This window comes from Dendrobates tinctorius, unplaced genomic scaffold, assembly GCF_039654945.1.
Source record: "Dendrobates tinctorius isolate UK_male_01 unplaced genomic scaffold, ASM3965494v1 ptg000196l, whole genome shotgun sequence".
Classification (NCBI taxonomy): domain Eukaryota; kingdom Metazoa; phylum Chordata; class Amphibia; order Anura; family Dendrobatidae; genus Dendrobates; species Dendrobates tinctorius.
Window position 1 is genome coordinate 218,866 of NW_027361863.1, and position 19,330 is coordinate 238,195.

Consider the following 19,330-nt stretch of genomic DNA (forward strand, 5'->3'; position numbering starts at 1 on the left):
AAGGCCTGATATCTCTAGATCTATATTGGGGATTTTTAAAATAAAAAAGCGTAATACTCAGGGAAGCATGGGGAATAAAATAAGAGTAAAAACTAGAAATACCTCACCTGATGATAGGATAAAAAAATCAATCTGATCAAGGCTAAAACAGAATTAACATCAATCAAGTGCAAGCTACTGGACAAGAAACTGCAGCTGCATCCCCCTCCTTCCTCTGCCATCTGTCGATTAAGAAATACACTTTACCATGTATCATTGATTTATTGAAAAAAAATATAAATGATAGATATGCTTGAAAGGGTTATCCCATGATAATCAGATTCCAAGCACCAGTCACTGGATTAGAAACTGCACCTGCATCCCCCTCCTTACTTTTCCACCTATCTTCTAAGAATTACACTTTAAAATGTACCACTGATTTATGGGAAAATGTATAAAAGATTGATATGCTTTAAAGGGTTATTCCCATGACAGTTAAAACAGAAATAACAACATCCACAAGCCAGCCACAGTACAATAATCTGCAGCTGCATCCCCCTCCTCTCCATTTTACCTGTCTTTTAAGAATTTCACTTTACCAAGTACTACTGAATTATGCAAAAATGGATAAATGATAGGTGTGCTTTAATGATAATGGCTAAGATAGGAATACCAGTATCTAATCGTAAGTCACTGGATACAAAACTGCAGCTGCATCCCCCTCCTTCTTCTTCCCCCTGTCTACTAAGAATTACACTTTACCATGTACTTACTGATTTATGGTAAAAATGTGCAAATGATAGGTATGCTTTTAAAAAATATTTCTTATATCAGGAATAACAGCATCAACACGCTGGCCACTGGTTAAGAAACTCCAGCTGCATCCCCCTTCTCCCAATTTTACCTGTTTTCTAAGAATTACACTTTACCATGTACTTACTAATTTATGGTAAAAAAAGTATAAATGATAGGTATGCTTTTAAAGATTATTTCTTATAACAGGAATAATCGCACCCAGATGCTGACCACAGGATACAAAACTGCAGCTGCATCCCCCTCCTCCCCATTTTACATGTTTTCTAAGAATTACACTTTACATAGAATCATAGAATAGTAGAGTTGGAAGGGACCTCCTGGGTCATCTGGTCCAACCCCCGGCTCAAAGCAGGATTCACTAAATCATCCCAGACAGATGTCTGTCCAGCTTCTGCTTGAAGACTTCTCTTGAAGGAGAACTCAGAACCTCTCATGGCAGCCTGTTCCATTCATTGATCACCCTAACTGTCAAAAAGTTTTTTCTAATATCTAATCTGTGTCTCCTCCCATTCAGTTTCATCCCAATGCTTCTAGTCTTTCCTTGTGCAAATGAGAATAAAGTTGATCCTTCTACAATGTGACAGCCCTTTAGATATTTGTAGACAGCTATTAAGTCTCCTCTCAATCTTCTCTTTTGCAAGCTAAACATTCCCAAATCCTGTAACTGTTCCTCATAGGACATGGTTTGCAGACCGGTCACCATTCTGGTCGCTCTTTTCTGAACTTGCTCCAGTTTGCTGATGTCTTTTTTAAAATATGGTGCCCAAAACTGGACACAGTAATCCAGATGAGGTCTGACCAAAGAGGAGTAGAGGGCAATAATGACTTCACGTGATCTAGACTGCATGCTTCTGTTAATACATCCTAGAATTGTTTTTGCCTTTTTGCTGCTGCATCACACTGTTGACTCATATTCAGTCTGTGATCTATTAGTATACCCAAGTCTTTTTTCACATGTGCTGTTGCTTAGCCCTATTCCTCCCATTCTGTATATGCTTTTTTATTTTTATTGCCCTGATTTAGTACTTTGCATTTTTCCCTGTTAAAAACCATTCTGTTAGTTGATGCCCACTTCTCCAGTTTATTTATATCTTTTTGAATCCTCTCTCTCTCTTCTCCATTATTATCTATCTCTTCTAACTTTGTGTCATCAGCAAATTTAATCAGTTTACCCTCAATTCCTTCATTTAAATCATTGATTAAGATGTTGAACAATACAGGGCCCAGGACAGAGCCCTGTGGTACCCCACTTGAGACATTCTTCCTACTGGATGTGCAGCCATTTACGACCACTCTTTGGGTCCGATCACTAAGCCAGTTATGAATCCACCTAACAGTTGCCTTGTCCATTCCATACCTAGTCATTTTTTTCAATAAGGATTGTGTGAGATACTTTGCCAAATGCTTTGCTGGAGTCAAGATATACTATATCTACAGCATTTCCCTCATCCACCCAGTCAGTGATTCTGTCATAGAAAGAAATTAAGTTAGTCTGACATGAATTATTAATTCATTGTCAGCTTTAGATAATCTGATTCGTGCCCTGCAGGTTCTGGAGCATCTACTGTTAAGTTATGGGAGAAATGTATAACTGATAAATATGCTTTAAATGGTTATTCCCATCATGGCTAAAACAGAAAAAGTGTCCATGTACTGGCCACAGGACAAGAAGCTGTAACTGCATCTCCCTCCTCACCCTTCTGTCTACTAAAAATTACACTTACTGTATACTATGTATAAATAACAAGTATTTAGGCTTTAAAAAGTTGTTCCCATATTAACAGTTCATGGCAGGAATAACAACATCCAAGCGACACCCACAGGACATGGAGCTACGGAAGTAGCCAAGCACGGTTGAGCTACACAGTTTCCGTCACTACCATAGTAGTGAATGGGGCTAACAGATCCTGTTGTATCACAGCAGATATGCTTGATACAATGTTTGTGTTGGATTTACCCTGCTATTATACAGCCATGCCACATACAAGTCACATTTCCACGTAAATTTATGATTCTCGTGCTCTTTCGCATGAGAGCTTCTCACTTTAGCTATAATTTTCCTGTATCTGCTATAGAGTCAATCATTGTTAGATGAGAATTTACAGATCTCAGGGTCTGCAATGTGCTGGACACTTCTCAGTCATCTTTTAGATGATTGCAGACATCTCCGACCCTTGCTGATTAAGTGAATAAATAAGTCCGGCACGCTCCTCTCCGCAGCGTGTGGCAGACAGCGTTGTCATCATGCATAATCTTTTCATTCAGTGGCAATCTGCATATACCGTCTTCTGGCTGCTCAGAAATGATCGTCCCTGGATGCTACATAGAAAAACATAAAAACACATAACAAGATTCAACATGAAACAGCGGAGCATGCAAGTCATCCTAGAAAGAGATATCAATTGTCAGCTGCATCATTTCTTCTGCGGCAGAAACATCCAAACTTTATTTGGTTCCCACGATGAGCTTTCGATGTTGAAGATTTTTTGCCCCCGTTTTTAGGCCATGTTCACACAGTCAGTATTTGGTCAGTATTCTACATCAGTATTTGTAAGCCAAATCCAGAAGTGGGTGAAAAATACAGAAGTGGTGACGGGTTTCTATAATACTTTTCTACATCAACCTCGAAATCTACAAGGAGTTTCTACCGTAGCAGAACTATTGGACTGCCGGGGGCCCACATACTGTTCTTGTACTGGGGCCTTATTCTGTTTGTGTCTGATACTGGCAGAAATTCCAACATTTTGAGAAGCTTTTTATTTCAGTTTCTCAGGATTTGGAGTGGGGATGAGAAGTTTTTTTTCTGCCAAGGACAATTTTGATATTTATGCCTTCCTCGGGGGCCGTACTAATCGTGTTCTAACTCCACCCACAAAGAACGTCCTGATGTTGGCACTGGTGTCAGGACTTAATCTTTCATTGTGCGTGCCTCAGCGTTCAGTAGTGAACACTGCGTGCCAGTGCTAACAGAGCAAGAAGAAATTAATGGCCCGGCAGCCATCAAAATACAGCTGCTGGCCCTAGCAATGCGGTCCCCGGGAATGTGTCCGGGGGCTGCATAAAAGATCATTGAGGCCAAGGGACTGAGGCTCCCTATCCCTGATTTAGAGAGTTTCCATGCAGTTTATGCTACAAAAACTCCTAAAAAAACCCTTACGTGCACATCTAGCCTACGACTCTGAGAAACGTGATGTCATAGGATGAAGGAGAATTGCTGGCAGGAGCGGTCCGTGAGCGCTCTGAACTGGAACAGATCGTTCCACGGCAGAACAGGCGCTTATTTAGCAGCTACCTGCTTGTAATGTCTTCTTAGCCCAATAAAAACACTTAGAACTGTATTTTCAGCCCAAGTGCGATCCGACAAAACATCGTTTCTCGTTTGGACCAATGTTATTCTATGGGACTGTGAATTTTTTGAACAAATCACTGCATGCTCAAAAAATATCGCTGCGTGCCTGAGTTGGTTCCGATTATCAGATTGCACTTGGTCATGCAAGTTAATGAGGAAACCATTGGACTGCACGCAGATGGCATCTGAGTGCAGTCCGATTTCCACGGACTGAGGAATGGAGATGGATAAATTTTTTCTCCATCTTCTCATCCGAGAGAACCGGATCACGCTATGCTCACACGGATCAAACTCTGATCAGAATGTGATTTGCATAATCTTATGAGAGAATATGCCATCGCCAGCCCCCAGCCTAAGTCCCAGATAACCCCTTTAACTGACTTTGCTTTTTCGAAGCTGAAATGGTGTTTGTTACACCACAAAGGTTCACTATTCATTATAAGAAGCCAAATCCTCGGTGGTTTTGCCATTTGGGCACGATTGGGGCAGCTTTTCAGCCTCTAAACCGAAGAGGATCTATTCATTGACCGTAAGCAGAGATGCTGAAATGTTGTGAAATTAAAATGCAAAGTACAGTAGATTACAAAATTGCTGAATTTTTCATACAATACAATATATGCTTTCTTTTCAGCAATAGCGCCACTCTTGTTTATTAGGCTGTGTCTGGTATTGCAGCATTCAGGTGAACAAGGATGAGTTACAATACCCGACGTAGTCCATGAAGCAGAGGGGCGCTGTTTCTAGAAGAAATCAATTCTTTATGTAAATTGGAATACCCCTGTAAAATGACTTTGTGATGCAGAAGAATTCAAAGGGACGGGCGGCACAAGCGCAAGTCACCGTGCACAATATATCCCGACAGGTCCTTGAAGGAATGAGAAAGGTGGTCAGGGAAGAAATCTACCGATGCACTTGCTAATGGTTGAAAGCACCGTCGGCTATGCATGAAGAATTTAATTGAACCCATATTACAGGCACACAATTGCCAGAGTGTGGTCATTAATCTTTAGGGAGCGCCGTCTGCCCCAGTTATAATAAAACGCCTTAAACTGTTATTCCTCTAATGCGGTTTAGCATGCTTTTCTTTTTAGGTTAGGCTTGATGCAATGGTATTACTACATGATCCTGTATACTGAGCTAAAAGCAGGCAAATCAACAATTCTGAAGCTGCAATTCACATCGCAACCACTAGATGGCCACATGGAGTCACACCTGGCATAGACATCTCCTAACAGAGTATCATAAAATCAGTTTTTTTTCTTTTAAGGATGGTTGTTAGGAGCCGCTCATCTCAGGACTGTCAAGCCAAGGAGAAAGGCAAGAAACGATAGATCTGTATTGTTACCTTCTCGTAGGTGTGAACGTGAAACCTCAGGTGTATATAAGAGGTTGAAACAGATATATGATGATGACAGTCAATCGCTGTCAGCAGTGGTGATGTAGTATGGACAGTATGACCACCGTGTGTTGAGAAGATCAAACGATTGCCGAGGTCTAAGATCAGCAGGAACTAACTAAACCGATGGCACAGCCTAATGCTACCTGTGAGCAAATTTAATTTTACTGGTAACTTAAAAGGGTTTTTTGGGTCCAAAAAAATCCTGTCCATAACTGCAGTTTGTTTTGAAAAAAAAAAAAAAAAAGTGTGCCTTACTCACCCTTCCCTGGTCCAGTGGTGAGTCTCCGTCACTGCTCCCGGTATCTGTCATTGTCCGCAATGTGTCGAAGTGACGTCAACGCTACAGACAATAACAGACACCGGGAGCAGAGGCGGGAACTCAGCACTGGACCGGGGAAGGTGATTAAAGGCGCAATTTTTTTTTTTTTTTTAAAGCAAACTGCAGTCGGACACAGTGGAATTATCTGGGACAGCGTATAAACTTTGCACCAGTTTTGCAATGGGCCATCATATCTTGCTGAGATTATTCGCCAACTTTTACTGAAGACTTCCAGGGAAGCCCTTTAATACCTGTTTTGGGAGTTTTTAGCTCAAAAATTCGCAGTGTAAAATTTGCACGGAAATATCTGGAGTCTGTAAAATGACTCCATGGGGGGAGGGTTACTGGACTCCATTGTCACTAAATTTAGCAACTTCTTTAAAAAGTTGCAATTGATAAATCAGCAGAAAACAAAAAACACCATGACAATGGCAAAATAAGTGAACACGTAAAAAAAGGCACCAATTGAAAGAAGAATAAGCTGCATATAAAAAACAGGCGTAAAACACCAAAAACTAGACAAATTAATGATGCCAATGCCATAACGGATTGGGCCGTAAATCTTAAATTACCCCAGACGACTAACAAGGTTTCCATAGAATTCAAAGAAGTCAGTAGAAGGCAGCGATCAGAGAGCATTTTGATCGCTAGCTCTTCATCCATGTTTATTTTTGTTATATTTCTGCGTTCATAAATTGCATATAAAACAGCATATTCCCATCAATCCAGCACATCTGGTAACGTCTTGCTGCAGCGATTCTGTTCAGCATCTTAAGATCGCAATCTATGGACAATGCAACATCTGGACCGGAGCCCGTCACTCCGCGCAGACAATGAGTCCTAGAAATTGAGGCACAACATAGAAGGGCTTTCATGGCATCTCCAATAATGTGATTGTTATCTTGCTGCTCAAAAATAAAATAATGAATTGAATTTATTGTCCCTTTGAACAGTGAATTTTTAGTGCGACCTGGAGATAAATAATAATTATTTAACGGCGCAAAACATTTTGACATTAAAGCGGATCTATCACCAGATTTAAAGAATACAAGCTGCACACTTCACTATTTAGATCTCTTAGACCTGATACCGATTATGTCCTTTACTTTGATAATTTATGTCAGGATGGCTGTATAATCCTTTATGAAAGGAGTTTAACTAACGCTGTATCTGCTGTACATAACCTGATTGACTGCTCCTCAGTGTACTTCCTCCCTGCTGCTGCCTAATGGCTGCTCAGCTATCATGACTGACAGCTCCTCAGTGTCTCTTCTCCATGCTGTTGAATGCCCTCTCATCTAGTCTGAGTGACAGCTCCTCAGTGTCACTCCTTCCTGCCCATTTCTCTCACTGCTCAGTACAAGCTGCAGTTGCCAAACAGGCTTTAGAAACTGAATACACGTGGACTCATGAGCTCTTCCATAATTCATCAAGAGTTATAAGGATTAGGCCGGCATCACACACAACGTAGAGAAATACTGACTGTATCGTACGGCCGAAATACGCATAAATGGTCCCTAAATAGTGATCCGCATGTCATCCGTTGTCAGGGTGTGGCCGCATATTTTTCTCATGTAAGCATCCGTAAGTAATCCGTATTTGATCCGTATAGTGTATTTCTCTCGCAACCTTGCAAAATGGACATGTAACGGTTTTGAGGCCTGCACATAATTTAAATCATCATCACCAACCCATTTATTGCCTCAACATCAGGTGGCAGCCTCCAATCTGCCCATTTTGGTGCTGTGATTGTGTTGGTGTCTTGGTGGTTGTTAGCAAACATGTCATACACACTTCAGTTCACCGCAACTGACCATGTTCTGTTCAACTGGGTTTTGTTCCGGCGCTTTGGCCAGCCACACCCAGTGACTGTGGATCCGAGGAGGAGGAGACGAATGTGGGTGCATCCACATTTGAGGCAACGCCTCAATAATGGCCATTATCATAGGCTTTATGCAGCTCTGAGGACACATCATGACAAGTTTTTCCTCTATTGTCGGATGACCGTTTCTACCTTTGATGTTTTGTTGGAGACAGTGCGCCCAGGGATCACCTTCCAGGACACCCGGATGCGCAAATATATCTCTGCGAAAGAGCGGCTTCTCCTTACGTTACGGTATGTATTCCTCAGCTACAGAATGTATGTAGAGTTTCCAAAAGAAATCTCTTACTCAGTAACCCCTTTTTGGCCGAGTAACATTATGAATTGTTCCCAAATATATGCTCTAAAAGTTAGAAGACTTTGATGTGTTATTCCGCATTACATAGCCGTGGTACATGTGTATATGTATTGCTCGCCTAGCTTCTTACTTACACACTGTTCTGGTCTTCTATATGTAATGTGTGCATCTTTGACCATGTATTGATGTATATGTTTTCTCCATTTGTTTAATTGTAGGTTCCTCATAACTGGCCTTTTTTATGCCGCACTCCATCTGGAGTTTTTGATTGGGCGATCGACAATACCTGGCATCGTTCGTGCTACATGTTCGGAAATCTGGTCCAGACTTAATCAACTGGTCATGCCAGAGCCCAAGATGGGAGACTGGTTGAGGATAGCCAATGGATTGGAGTTGCACTGCCAATTCCCGAACTGTATTGGAGCCCTTGATGGGAAGCACATCCGTGTGCGTAAGCCGCCGAACTCAGGGTCCCAATTCTATAATTATAAACAATATTTTTCTGCAGTTTTGGTGGCTCTGGTTGACAGTAACTACAGGTTTATAATTGTAGACATTGGGGCTTATGGAAGAACTGGAGACTCTCGAGTCTTCAATTCTTCCATTATGGGTCGGCGGCTGCGCAATAACCAGTTGGACCTACTACCACCACGTCAACTGCCAGGCTCAAATCAAGAAGCGATACCTTATGTCCTAGTGGGGGATGAAGCCTTCCAATTGACCAGGCATGTCATGAGGCCATACCCGCGCAGAAACCTTGACCACCGGTGCAGGATTTTTAATTTGAGCCTTTCACGTGCCCGAAGACTGGTGGAGTGCGCCTTCGGCATTCTTTGTGCCAAATGGCGTGTCCTCCAGTCTGCCATTCAGCTGAGTGAAGCCAACGTCAATGAGGTCATCAAATCTTGTGTGGTCCTCCATAACTTCACTAGACTGCATGATTGCTCCTCATCTGATGTGACTGACGGTGTGGTGGACAATGGGAATAGGCCTACGCCACATGTGCTCCCTTTACGGCGTCCTCTTTCAGGACTCAAAGTACATAATGCGTTCACCCAGTATTTTGTTTCACCTCATGGTGCTACTACCTGGCAAGATCAGGCTGTATCTATGTTGTGATGTTCTTACAGTATGTGTGCGTGTATAAATAGTATTTTTTACTGTCCTATGATTTGTGTGTTCGGTTTATATGGCCTAAAGTTGTCTTACTTATTCGAATGCCTAAAATAATGAAAGGAGAGACCCAAAGTTGCATTTTCAAATTTTTAATAAATACAAAAAATAACTTAGAATACTGTTTACCATATTTTTGTCATATGGCAGATATTACCCTGGCCATTTAGGCTTTTCGGTATAGCACATTATATTATTTGGACCCAAAATAGGTGACAAAAAAGAAACATTTGCTAATGCAAAAACATAAACAACTTTTTGGTTTTATAACTGCTGGTAGCTTGGCGGAGATGATGGCGGGAGGCCTTCATCTCTTTGTTGGGGTTTGGGGTGCCCAGCTTGACCATCACCCTGTTGGGGTGGATGTTCTTGGCCCTATGGTAATATGTGGCCATGGTCATGTAGCTGCGCGCCAAAGAGACCATAAGGATAATGGCGATTAAACTCCTGTGGCTGATTGTAGCCACATCCATCATACCCCCCAATATGACCATGTCGTCCAAACCCAGGTTGGGGGGCCAGCCTTCAACACCGGGTCTGTACAAGTGGCCATATTGGGCAGGTTGGTTATAGGCTTCCATTTGGCCCTGTTGTGGCCAAGGTTGGTTTTGGGGGGAATGGGTGGAGGTGTAGGCACACGTGCAGGCGGAACTTCAGATCCTAATTGAGCATGCACAGCTGGTTGTCGGGCAAGGCGGAGACGGTTACGGGGTGAGAGCTGCCACCTCTCAAGATACTCAAACAACTCATATGGGTCATTGGGGTGTGTGCATGCATCAATTAGGATCTGAATGGATCCTCGCACACATAGCCTCACCTCACGGGGTAGGGGATGGAGGTACCGGGCCAGGCTTCGGGAATATGCCTCTTCACCCTCATCCTGGGCAGTCCTGGACAGGTAATTGAGGACACCTGTGTCTACATGCCTCCGGGTATCAGAGGTAGTGTTGTCTCTTCTCCGTCTCCCACAGCAGGCTGGGGGGATCCTTCAAGACGGCCAGTAGGGCTGCAGCTGTTGCCGGGGTCTTTAACGTTGCTGGGTGCTGTTGGCTCTTCTGGTTCTGGACCAGGTCCAGAACCTGATGCTGGGCCTGGTGGAGCTTGGGGGTTGCAAATGCTCGGGTCAGAACATGGGCCAGCCACCTCTTCACATCCCCCTGCCGGGTCTATAATGGCCTTAGAATCCAACCCTGTCTCCCTCTCTGTGAGGTTGGACTGAGTTCTGTTAGGAAATGTAAAAAAAAAAAAATGTAGCTCTGACCCTAAACAGCATATGTGTTATGTGGTGTGATGTCTGTACTTACAGTCTGAGATCCATAATGGGTGCCAAAAATGACAAGCGGTCAAAATATAGGTATTTCCGCTTGGTCGGTGCTGCTGCCCGACTCCTGGCCCTCTGCTGTCTTTCCCGCCGGTACTGGTCGCGGATGCTGCGCCAGCATCTCATCACATCCTCAACTGCAATGTGAAGGGAAAATGGACTTTAACCTTTCGGAAATGTGCCAAGCAATATTCCTAACATTTCACATAGTCATGTGGCCTAGTAGGGGGGAGCTTATTAGCAAACTTTTTCGTTAGCAAACAGGGATACCTACATACACAGTATAGGATTGTAGGGGCTACTTTAAAAAAGCTCACTTCTGGCCTTTAAGATGATTGGTAAAAAAGGCAAGTGACCGTTGGGCAAAGTCTGGAAACATCTGCACACAGATGCGCCTCCATGCCACCTCTTTTCTGGCCCTGTCGGAATAATGGGCATCCTGTTGGTCCCAAACTTCGGGCCTTTCCTGGACCAAAACAACAGCTACACATTAATATGGGTACACATGCTGCTGTACTCCGTGGAGGCGTACTTCCTGGATGTCTGGAGCGCTTTTTGAGCTAATTTGCATGCCTAAGCTTCCTGATGATGGATTGGCCCATTCCTGTCACCAGGAGAAGTTTTGCGTATTTCTCGCAAGTCACACATATGTTCAGAGTGTAATGTGTTTTTTTTTGCGCACCCATAGACTTGCATTGGCGTACTACGGTCATAGTACGCTGACAATTGCAGCATGCTGCGATTGGCTCGGCCCGTAAAAAATATGCGACAAAAATACGGCTGTTGGGAGCTGCCCCATAGAGAATCATTGGTCCGTGTGCAATGCGTGCTTTTAACTCCACTCACTCATCCGTATTTCTCTCTAGTGCAACGCCGGCCTTATACAGCCATGCTGTCACGGATTTTCAAAATAAGAACACCAGGTTCATCAACACTCATGTACATACACCCTTGAAAATGTGTACAGCCATTACTAGGGTTCCTGGGTAGCATCGGAATGAGAGCCCTAGGGTAAGAGCCGCATGAAGCGACTCGTAGTGGTGGTGTGATGCACACATGACATTGCACCAGGCTGGCTAATCGACGAGGATGCGGCCAGTGGGAAGAAGATCTTACGGTTCTCATTCAGAATCCATGGAACACTGACGACAATCATCTCTAACAATAAAAACATCAAACAAGATGTTTGTAAATAGATATCCAGGAACGGACTTATTTATCCACATCCTTGGGAACAGTAAAAAGTCTAGAAAAACTCCTCGGAAGAGGTTTGCAGCTCAAGCATTCTAAGTTTTGCTCTCTCCTTATGTTTTTTTTTTCCTTCATGTTATTTAGTTAAATCAGGTGTTCCCAGGGATCCTCTGCTTGTTAAACCGCGCTGCATAAAACATGCTGAGAATGTGTTTAAGCTGAATGGGCCCAATTTATCACTGTTCCTTCTACAAAGAGAGGACCCCCTTGGCTGCTCATTTGTCTACAGAGCAAGACTTGATGATTTGTCTGTACTGTGCTCACACCTTGTTTATTGCTGTCTTTGCTCCGCTTGGTTACACACTCCCACATAATACTGTACATTTACCTGCCTGGTATTTTTATTCACAGATTGTTTCCTTTCTCTGCCTTGATATGTCACTGACACAAAGGAGATCTTCTATCAGGACAAACAATAGTACGTCTTATGGAACCCTTACCCTAAGTGAATCCCAAAGATGGTCAACAGGAATTTGCCAATGCACTCACCTATAAACGTTTACCTGGATACAACTCCCATGATGGCCTTGTAAATGGCTTCTTTTCCCCTCCAAATCTATTGTAAAACTGAGCTTCAATTAAAAGCATCAACTGAACAGGAAAAAGAGAGGGATTTTTGTAGTCACTTCCAGGAGTGAAGACAACAATTTGACAACTTTTACTGACCAGTGGAGTTGGCATAACAAACCAAGTCTAAGGACTCTTTCTTCACCCTTAAAAGCTACGTATGTACAACTTTGCACAGATTTTTTTTTATTTTTAATTTGCTTTCTAAATGCAAAAGTTAAACAATCTTCTAAATAGTATTCATCAAAAAATGTTCTCCGATTTTTCTGCAGACCTCACGTTCAGCCTATATTACTGTGAGAGAAACAGTGTTCACATCCAGCCCATATTACTGAAGAAACACAGAACGCACATCCAGCCCTTATTTACTGGGAGAGACACAATGCTTACATCCAAGACATATTACTGGAAGAGACACAATGCTCACATCCAGCCTTTATTACAGGGAGAGACACACATAGCTCACATGCAGCCTATATTACTGGGAGAGACCCAGAACTCATCCAACCTATATTACTGGGAGAGATGTAGACCTCACATCCAGCCTGTATTATTGGAAGAGACACAGATATCATTTTTGGCTTATTTTACTGGGAGATACACACGGACCTCACATCCAGCCTATATTGCTGGGATAGACACACAAAGCTCACATCCAGCCTATATTACTGGTAGAGACACACAGATCTCACATCCAGTCTATATTATTGGGAGAGACACAGGGCTCACATCCAGCATATATTACTGGGAGAGACACACGGACCTCACATCCAGCCTATATAACTGGGAGAGACACCCAGGCATCACATCCAGTTTATATTACTGGGAGAGACACACAGACCTCTCATCCAGCCTATATTACTGGGAGAGACACAGACATCACAGCCAGCCTATATTACTGAGAGAAACACACAGCCCTCACATCCAGCCTATATTCCTGGGAGAAACGCACATACATCACATCTAGCCTATAATACTGGGAGAAACGCAGAGACATCACATCCCGCATATATTACTGGGAGAAACACACAGACCTCACATCCAGCCTATACTACTGAGGGAGACATAGAACCCACATCCACCCTATATTACTGGGAGAGACTCACAAACATCACATCCCTCCTATATTACCCGGAGAGACACAGAGCTCACATCCAGACTATATTATATTATTGGGAGAGACAATCCCACAAGAGAAAAATCTGAAATTTGAGTTAGGCTGCACACTGCTTGTCAGGGGATCTGAAAATGAAGGAAAGAAAATTGCAGGCAGAAGCTCAGTGCAGTTTTACTAACTAGAATTAACTACTAACATGTAAAAGTCATAGTTTTCAATGTCAAATCTAAGCATAGCCTTTCAAACTCAAAGGCACCAATTGACTATTTGCTTTCATTAGCAAAGGCAGGAACATAGCCAGGGTTTGTTGGAAAAATAGCAGCCGGGATGAAGCAAGCCAGAGGATGAGATGGAACTGTAGTCACGGACTGGTCAGGAGATAAGTCAGGGGTCAAGAACACGGACTGCAGAAACCAGGAAACATATTTGACGCCAAAGTATTTATTAGGATAGGATCAACATAGGAACAAAAGCCAAGCGAAGTATAAATTCTGAACATTAGTAAAGATGCAGATGCTGGAGTCTCTTTTAATTTGGCCTCCAGGGTCTAATGTAGTCTTTGGATGATGGTTGTATTGGCAACCTACCAACATCTCAAGGGTGAGGAACTAGCTGCATATTCAGCAGTTCTCGGAATGCTGAGCTCTGTTTAACCCCACCCACACTACTGATTGGCAGCTTTGTGTGCACACAGCACATAGGCAGAAAGTTTCCAATCAGTGCTGGGGGCGCGGCTGGACTACCTGGCAGCAGGTTTACTAGTCCTCCAGTGAAAAACTTCTGCTGATAATACAGTGATTTTATTAAAGGTACAGCAAGCAGCCCAGTAAGTGACACAACGCTGAAATCAGGGTCTCAACACCTACATTATGCTGCTCTCAGATTTGGTTGGAAAAAAAAATCTGCTGACAGATTCCCTTTAAATATAATACGATACCTTCAGAGTAACTGTCGAATAAAAATACGCTCTTCACTGTAGGTCACTGACTTGCATTTCTGGAACTGTGAATTCTCTGGTATTTAATGATTCAGTACAAAGGAAATGGTGAACCAGAAGGAAAAATTGCCCCCGGCATCTACGAGAAAAGCCATTTAAAAGCACAATGTGGCTACAACTGCTGGTGGCGATCTGTAATGCTGGTACAAAGGGGCCAACGGAGGCCTAATGAACCGAACAAGGCAAAGAAGATAACACAGTGCAAAGAAACCGGGAACGCTACAATATACCGGCATTAAACGCCGCAGAAGGCACTGCCGGTAACAAATCAGTAAAGCGTCACAGCCCCGGCTCATCACTGCTGTTTTTCCAATTTTCTGGGACAATTTGATTCTTCTTTGTGGCTTTAACCTCTATGTCTAATTATTTACACGTCTTTGTGTCGCTTTTTGTGTCATCTGTCTTGCATAAATCCTTTTGTATTTCTTTTCGATCACTTTACTTATCTGGATGGTTTAGACAGATATGTGAAATGCGCCTTTTACCAATTGTTACTTTTTTTGTTGTTTTTTGGTGAAATTTTCAATTTGGTGCATTTTTACCATCAATTTGAAGCACGTGCGACTTTTGGTGTTAAAAAAAAAATCGCTAAAAGAGGGTAAAGACAAAAACAAAGAGCGTTTTTTGATTCTGAGCTGAATTCGTGAAGCTCATGGATAATTTTAAAGAATCAAAATGGGAAAAATAAAACAAAAAAACAAAATTGACTTCTAGAAATCGCAATTGATGAACCGGGTTTTAAAAGGTAGAGATATTTAAAGGGAATCTGTCAGCAGGTTTTTGCTATTTATTCTGAGGGCAGCACGAGGTAGGGGCTGAAACTCTGATTTCAGCGATGTGTCACTTATTAAACTGTGTGCTGTCGTTTCAATGCAATGAGTGTTTTATCAGCAGGAAATTAACATTACAGGACTACAACTCACGTGCATCCTGGTCCATCCCCACCCCACCATTAATTAGAAGCTTACTGTCTGTATCTAATGTACACAGGCAGCTGCTAATAAGGAGTGTCGGCAGAGTCAGCTTTCTGAGCTCTGCTACATGTGACATCTAAAAACTGTGATTGTATTACAACTTCTGCACCCAGCAAACTAAGCGATGCATCGTTGGAATCAGGGTCTCTATTCCTATATTTTGTTTCTCTCAGCTCCCACTGTGGCCGGATGTACCAGAGCTAGAAGAGCACAGCTCCGTGCAGTGGTCATTCCTGGGTACTGCAGCTTTGCCCTGTTGAAGTGAACTGTAGCGGCTGAGAATAGTCACATCACAATGCACAGAGCTGTAATGATTTATCCAGATCTGTACTCTGTGTACATCCGGGTGCAAACACCTGATAGTGGTTGATGTTGGACCCCCAACAATTTTTATATTAATAAGTCCTATCCTAAGTATAGGACATCAGTATAGAAGTCATGGACCCCTTTCTCTGTTCAGGCTAGCCCACCATTCAGCTGACTTCTGCGGGACCAGCCTTCATAAACTCTATTAGCTGTTATTTATGGGAAAATCTCTGCCTGGATGATAATATGCTCAGCAGCATTCGATGCCATCTATAGCCATTTAATACATAAGCTGGGGACTCCACTCCCTCAATAACTATCATTTGACTTAAACTCTTTACTTTTTTTTTTTTTTTTTACTCAATTGCATGTATTTTGGGCTAAAAATCAGTTTTGCAATTGGGTTTTAATAAAAAATGTGGCCTTTCCAGGCTCTTTGTTACTCTGCACATTAAACATAGGATGTGGCGTGTGGTCATAAATCAGCTGAGAGGAGCTCAGAAAAACACAGATAAAAGTTACCGAGCCTACAGAATTATAAAACCCAATGACGGATTCTCAGCTAACTCATTCTATAGCCAGCAATAGGCAGAAAAGCACAGAGACTATAGCAGGCAAATCGTACAACATTTTTAATGTATCCCTACTGAAGAAAGAATATTTAGTCCAATATATTACTTTTAATTCAAAAAAAATATCCAAAGATGGATCACCCCTCTAAGGCTGGGGACTCACTTGCAAGAAACTGGCACGAATCTCGCGTCTCAATATCCGGCACTGCCACCGGCAGTCGGGACCGGAGCGCTCCGCTCAGCTGTATAGATAAACATGCAGCCACACACTCCGGTCCCGAGTGCCGGCGGCAGTGCCGGGTATTGAGACGCGAGACTCATGTGAGTTTCTTGCAAGTGTGACCTCGGCCTAAGTCAGACTTCATTCGCATCTGTTGCATGGATTCTATTTATTATGGAAGTTATAAGAATATGATGAATTCATTATTCACTGGATCCAAGCAATGACTGTGCATAGGAGATAAATGTATGCTGAAAGTTGATCCCCATCAGTCACAAGAACAGGGGGTCAAAAGTTCCTTGTGTGAATGTAATGCGTGACCTGTGCTAAATTCACTATCAGTAAGCCTGATGATGACTGCACAGTTCTGTGTCCTTCTGTGTCATAGAAAGTGAATAAATCAGTCATCTACAACTCCTCTACGTCTCATGATTGGTTGGGGGTCCCTATTATAGATGAGCGCATCGATTCCTATCTAATGGCATTTGCTATGAACTTTAAAAAAAAAATTGGATTCACCATAATTTTTCGGGATTCGATTCACACTGCAGCCATTTTGCTGCGTTCTTTTGTGTACCGGGAAGAGGTTACAATAAATCAAAACTGAATGCTCACTTTTACTGCCCTGATAATATGAGCAGCCTCTGAAAACTCATGACTTGTGTCTCCCCCTCATGTGACCACGTGAGGCCAATCACAGGACTCAGATTGACCTCATGCAGTCAAGTGGGAAGGGGGTGACGCAATTGATCACAGGGAAGAATAGAAGACTCTAGATCAGTGGTTCCCAAACTCCAGTCCTTGCGGACCCCAACAGGTCATGTTTTCAAGATTTCCATAGTGTTACACATGTGAGAGAATTCCTGATGCCTTGATGATACTTCCATCACCTGTGAAATACTAAGGAAATCCTGAAAACACGACCTGTTGGGGGCAGTGAGGACTGGAGTTTGGGAAAGAATGCTCTAGAACTAGCGTGGAGGTGTTGGAGGAGGTATAAGAAAGGGAAGGGAAAGGGGAAATATAAGGAAAAGTGGAGTATCATTTTTTGACCTTTGCCATCACGGCCGTTTAGATTCAGACCTGATATAATTGGACTAAATTGAACCTGTCTGCCGAATTAGAGCGAATCTGTCCGAATTAATTTTTGCAAGATCCGTATTCACCATTGTTAGACCCCAGCGATCATATATTTATCCCCTACATTGTGGATAAGCGATAAGTGTTCTTCCTGAGAGACCTCCTTTCAGTAGACTCATCAGCCAATATCTGGCATTTTTCGACAAGGGTTATTCAGAGTTCACGAGCCACAATTGCGTCAAATATTCATCCTCATCAGCCTAGATATTATCATTTCTTTATTATATTTGACAAAGCTTAAGTAAGTTGGATTTTTTAAGTTTCTGTCTCGTACGGCCGGAGCTCATCTGCCGAGATCTAGGGAATACGGCTTGCAATATTGTATGTGCAGGTATTAAGCTTCAAAATTCTGCTCTTAACTTTGCTGAAAGAAACAATCCGAACTAAGAGCCCGGACTTAAATATTAAAGTTAGGGGAAATGAAACATTTATGCCCAAAGCTTCCTTTATACATTTTGCGCTGGGTGAATGCGGGATCTGAAAAAGACGAGATCAAATCTAGGATGAAAAATTAAAATATGCGAGTTTAATTTGCTTATTGACAACTGACGGTCGGACAGTCGGAGCAGCGGTAGTATAACCTTCATGCGTCTGCAGGTTTAGGAGGAAGGGTAATATAGTCTCTGAATAGAATGAATAGGATTCCAGTGATGAGATGTGAACGGCATTCATTATTCATGGCTACAGCGCAGGCTCGGATAAAGGGCAGATCCTGGCGTTCCCTGTTACTAATGCAACAAGTTACAGTCCCGGTCACTGTAAACAGACACGGATGATTCCCCATAGAACGATCCTTTAAAAACTTACATCCCCCTTTTTCGCTTCCCGAAAGGTCTGATATGGGAAAGACTTTCCTTACACAAGTTCATCTCACCCGGTATTACTCCGTCAAGAAGAAAGAATGCTACTTTGGTAAGCATAAGCTTAATGGCTGCCCTGAACCGTTGAGTTTTATGTTGCTGTTCGTCATTGACCCTGCCTAAAGAATATCCGTCAATTTATTTGTTGTCCCATAAGAAAATTATGCACATGAAAATAAGAAACTTTAATATATATTAGAGAAATCTGCTTGTGGATTGATCTTTCACTCTAAATTCATGTTCTATGAATACAGATATTCACATTACTGAGATAGGAGATGACAGTTGCTGCTCATGAGATTCTATGGAGGGGGAGGAGCTAGTGGAACAAACAGACATTCCACTGTAAATCCTCTTGAAACTTTTGTCATGCAATGATACAAAAACAAGCAAACAAACAAAAAAAGCTGGGTCATTGAGGCCAAAATAGTTCTTGTGCTAAATGGCTAAGAACATTTCTTGATTTAGGCCTCATTCAGATATCCATTTTTTGCATAGGAGTTCTATCTGTGGTTAGCAGCACTCATACCTGTGTCTATGTGGACATTCACATGTCCATGATTTTTTGCAGACCAAGTGGTCCTTGGAAGATGTCAGAGATATGTCTGACTTTGGGTATGATCAATATTGACAATGGAAGTCTATTGGTCCTTAAAAAAAATTGTAGTGCACTCGGAGGACCTCTGAGTGCAGTCTGATTTTCACGGACTATCAGAAAAGAGAACGTGGAGGAACTTTTTGTTCTTTATTTTCTCCGCGTATGAGAAAAACTGATGACACTCGGACCGTA

At 42.5% G+C, this 19,330-nt stretch overlaps 1 protein-coding gene across 2 annotated transcripts in view; it reads left to right on the forward strand.

The window, feature by feature from the left end:
- The first annotated feature begins 18,372 nt into the window (after positions 1-18,372).
- CUNH10orf90 (chromosome unknown C10orf90 homolog) overlaps positions 18,373-19,330 on the forward strand; it is a 187,919-nt gene continuing 186,961 nt past the window's right edge. For both annotated transcript variants that reach the window (XM_073552758.1, XM_073552759.1), the window contains exon 1: positions 18,373-18,592. In XM_073552758.1, the coding sequence (XP_073408859.1) occupies positions 18,520-18,592 (73 nt within the window). In that variant the 5' untranslated portion in view covers positions 18,373-18,519. The remainder of the gene's footprint in view (positions 18,593-19,330) is intronic.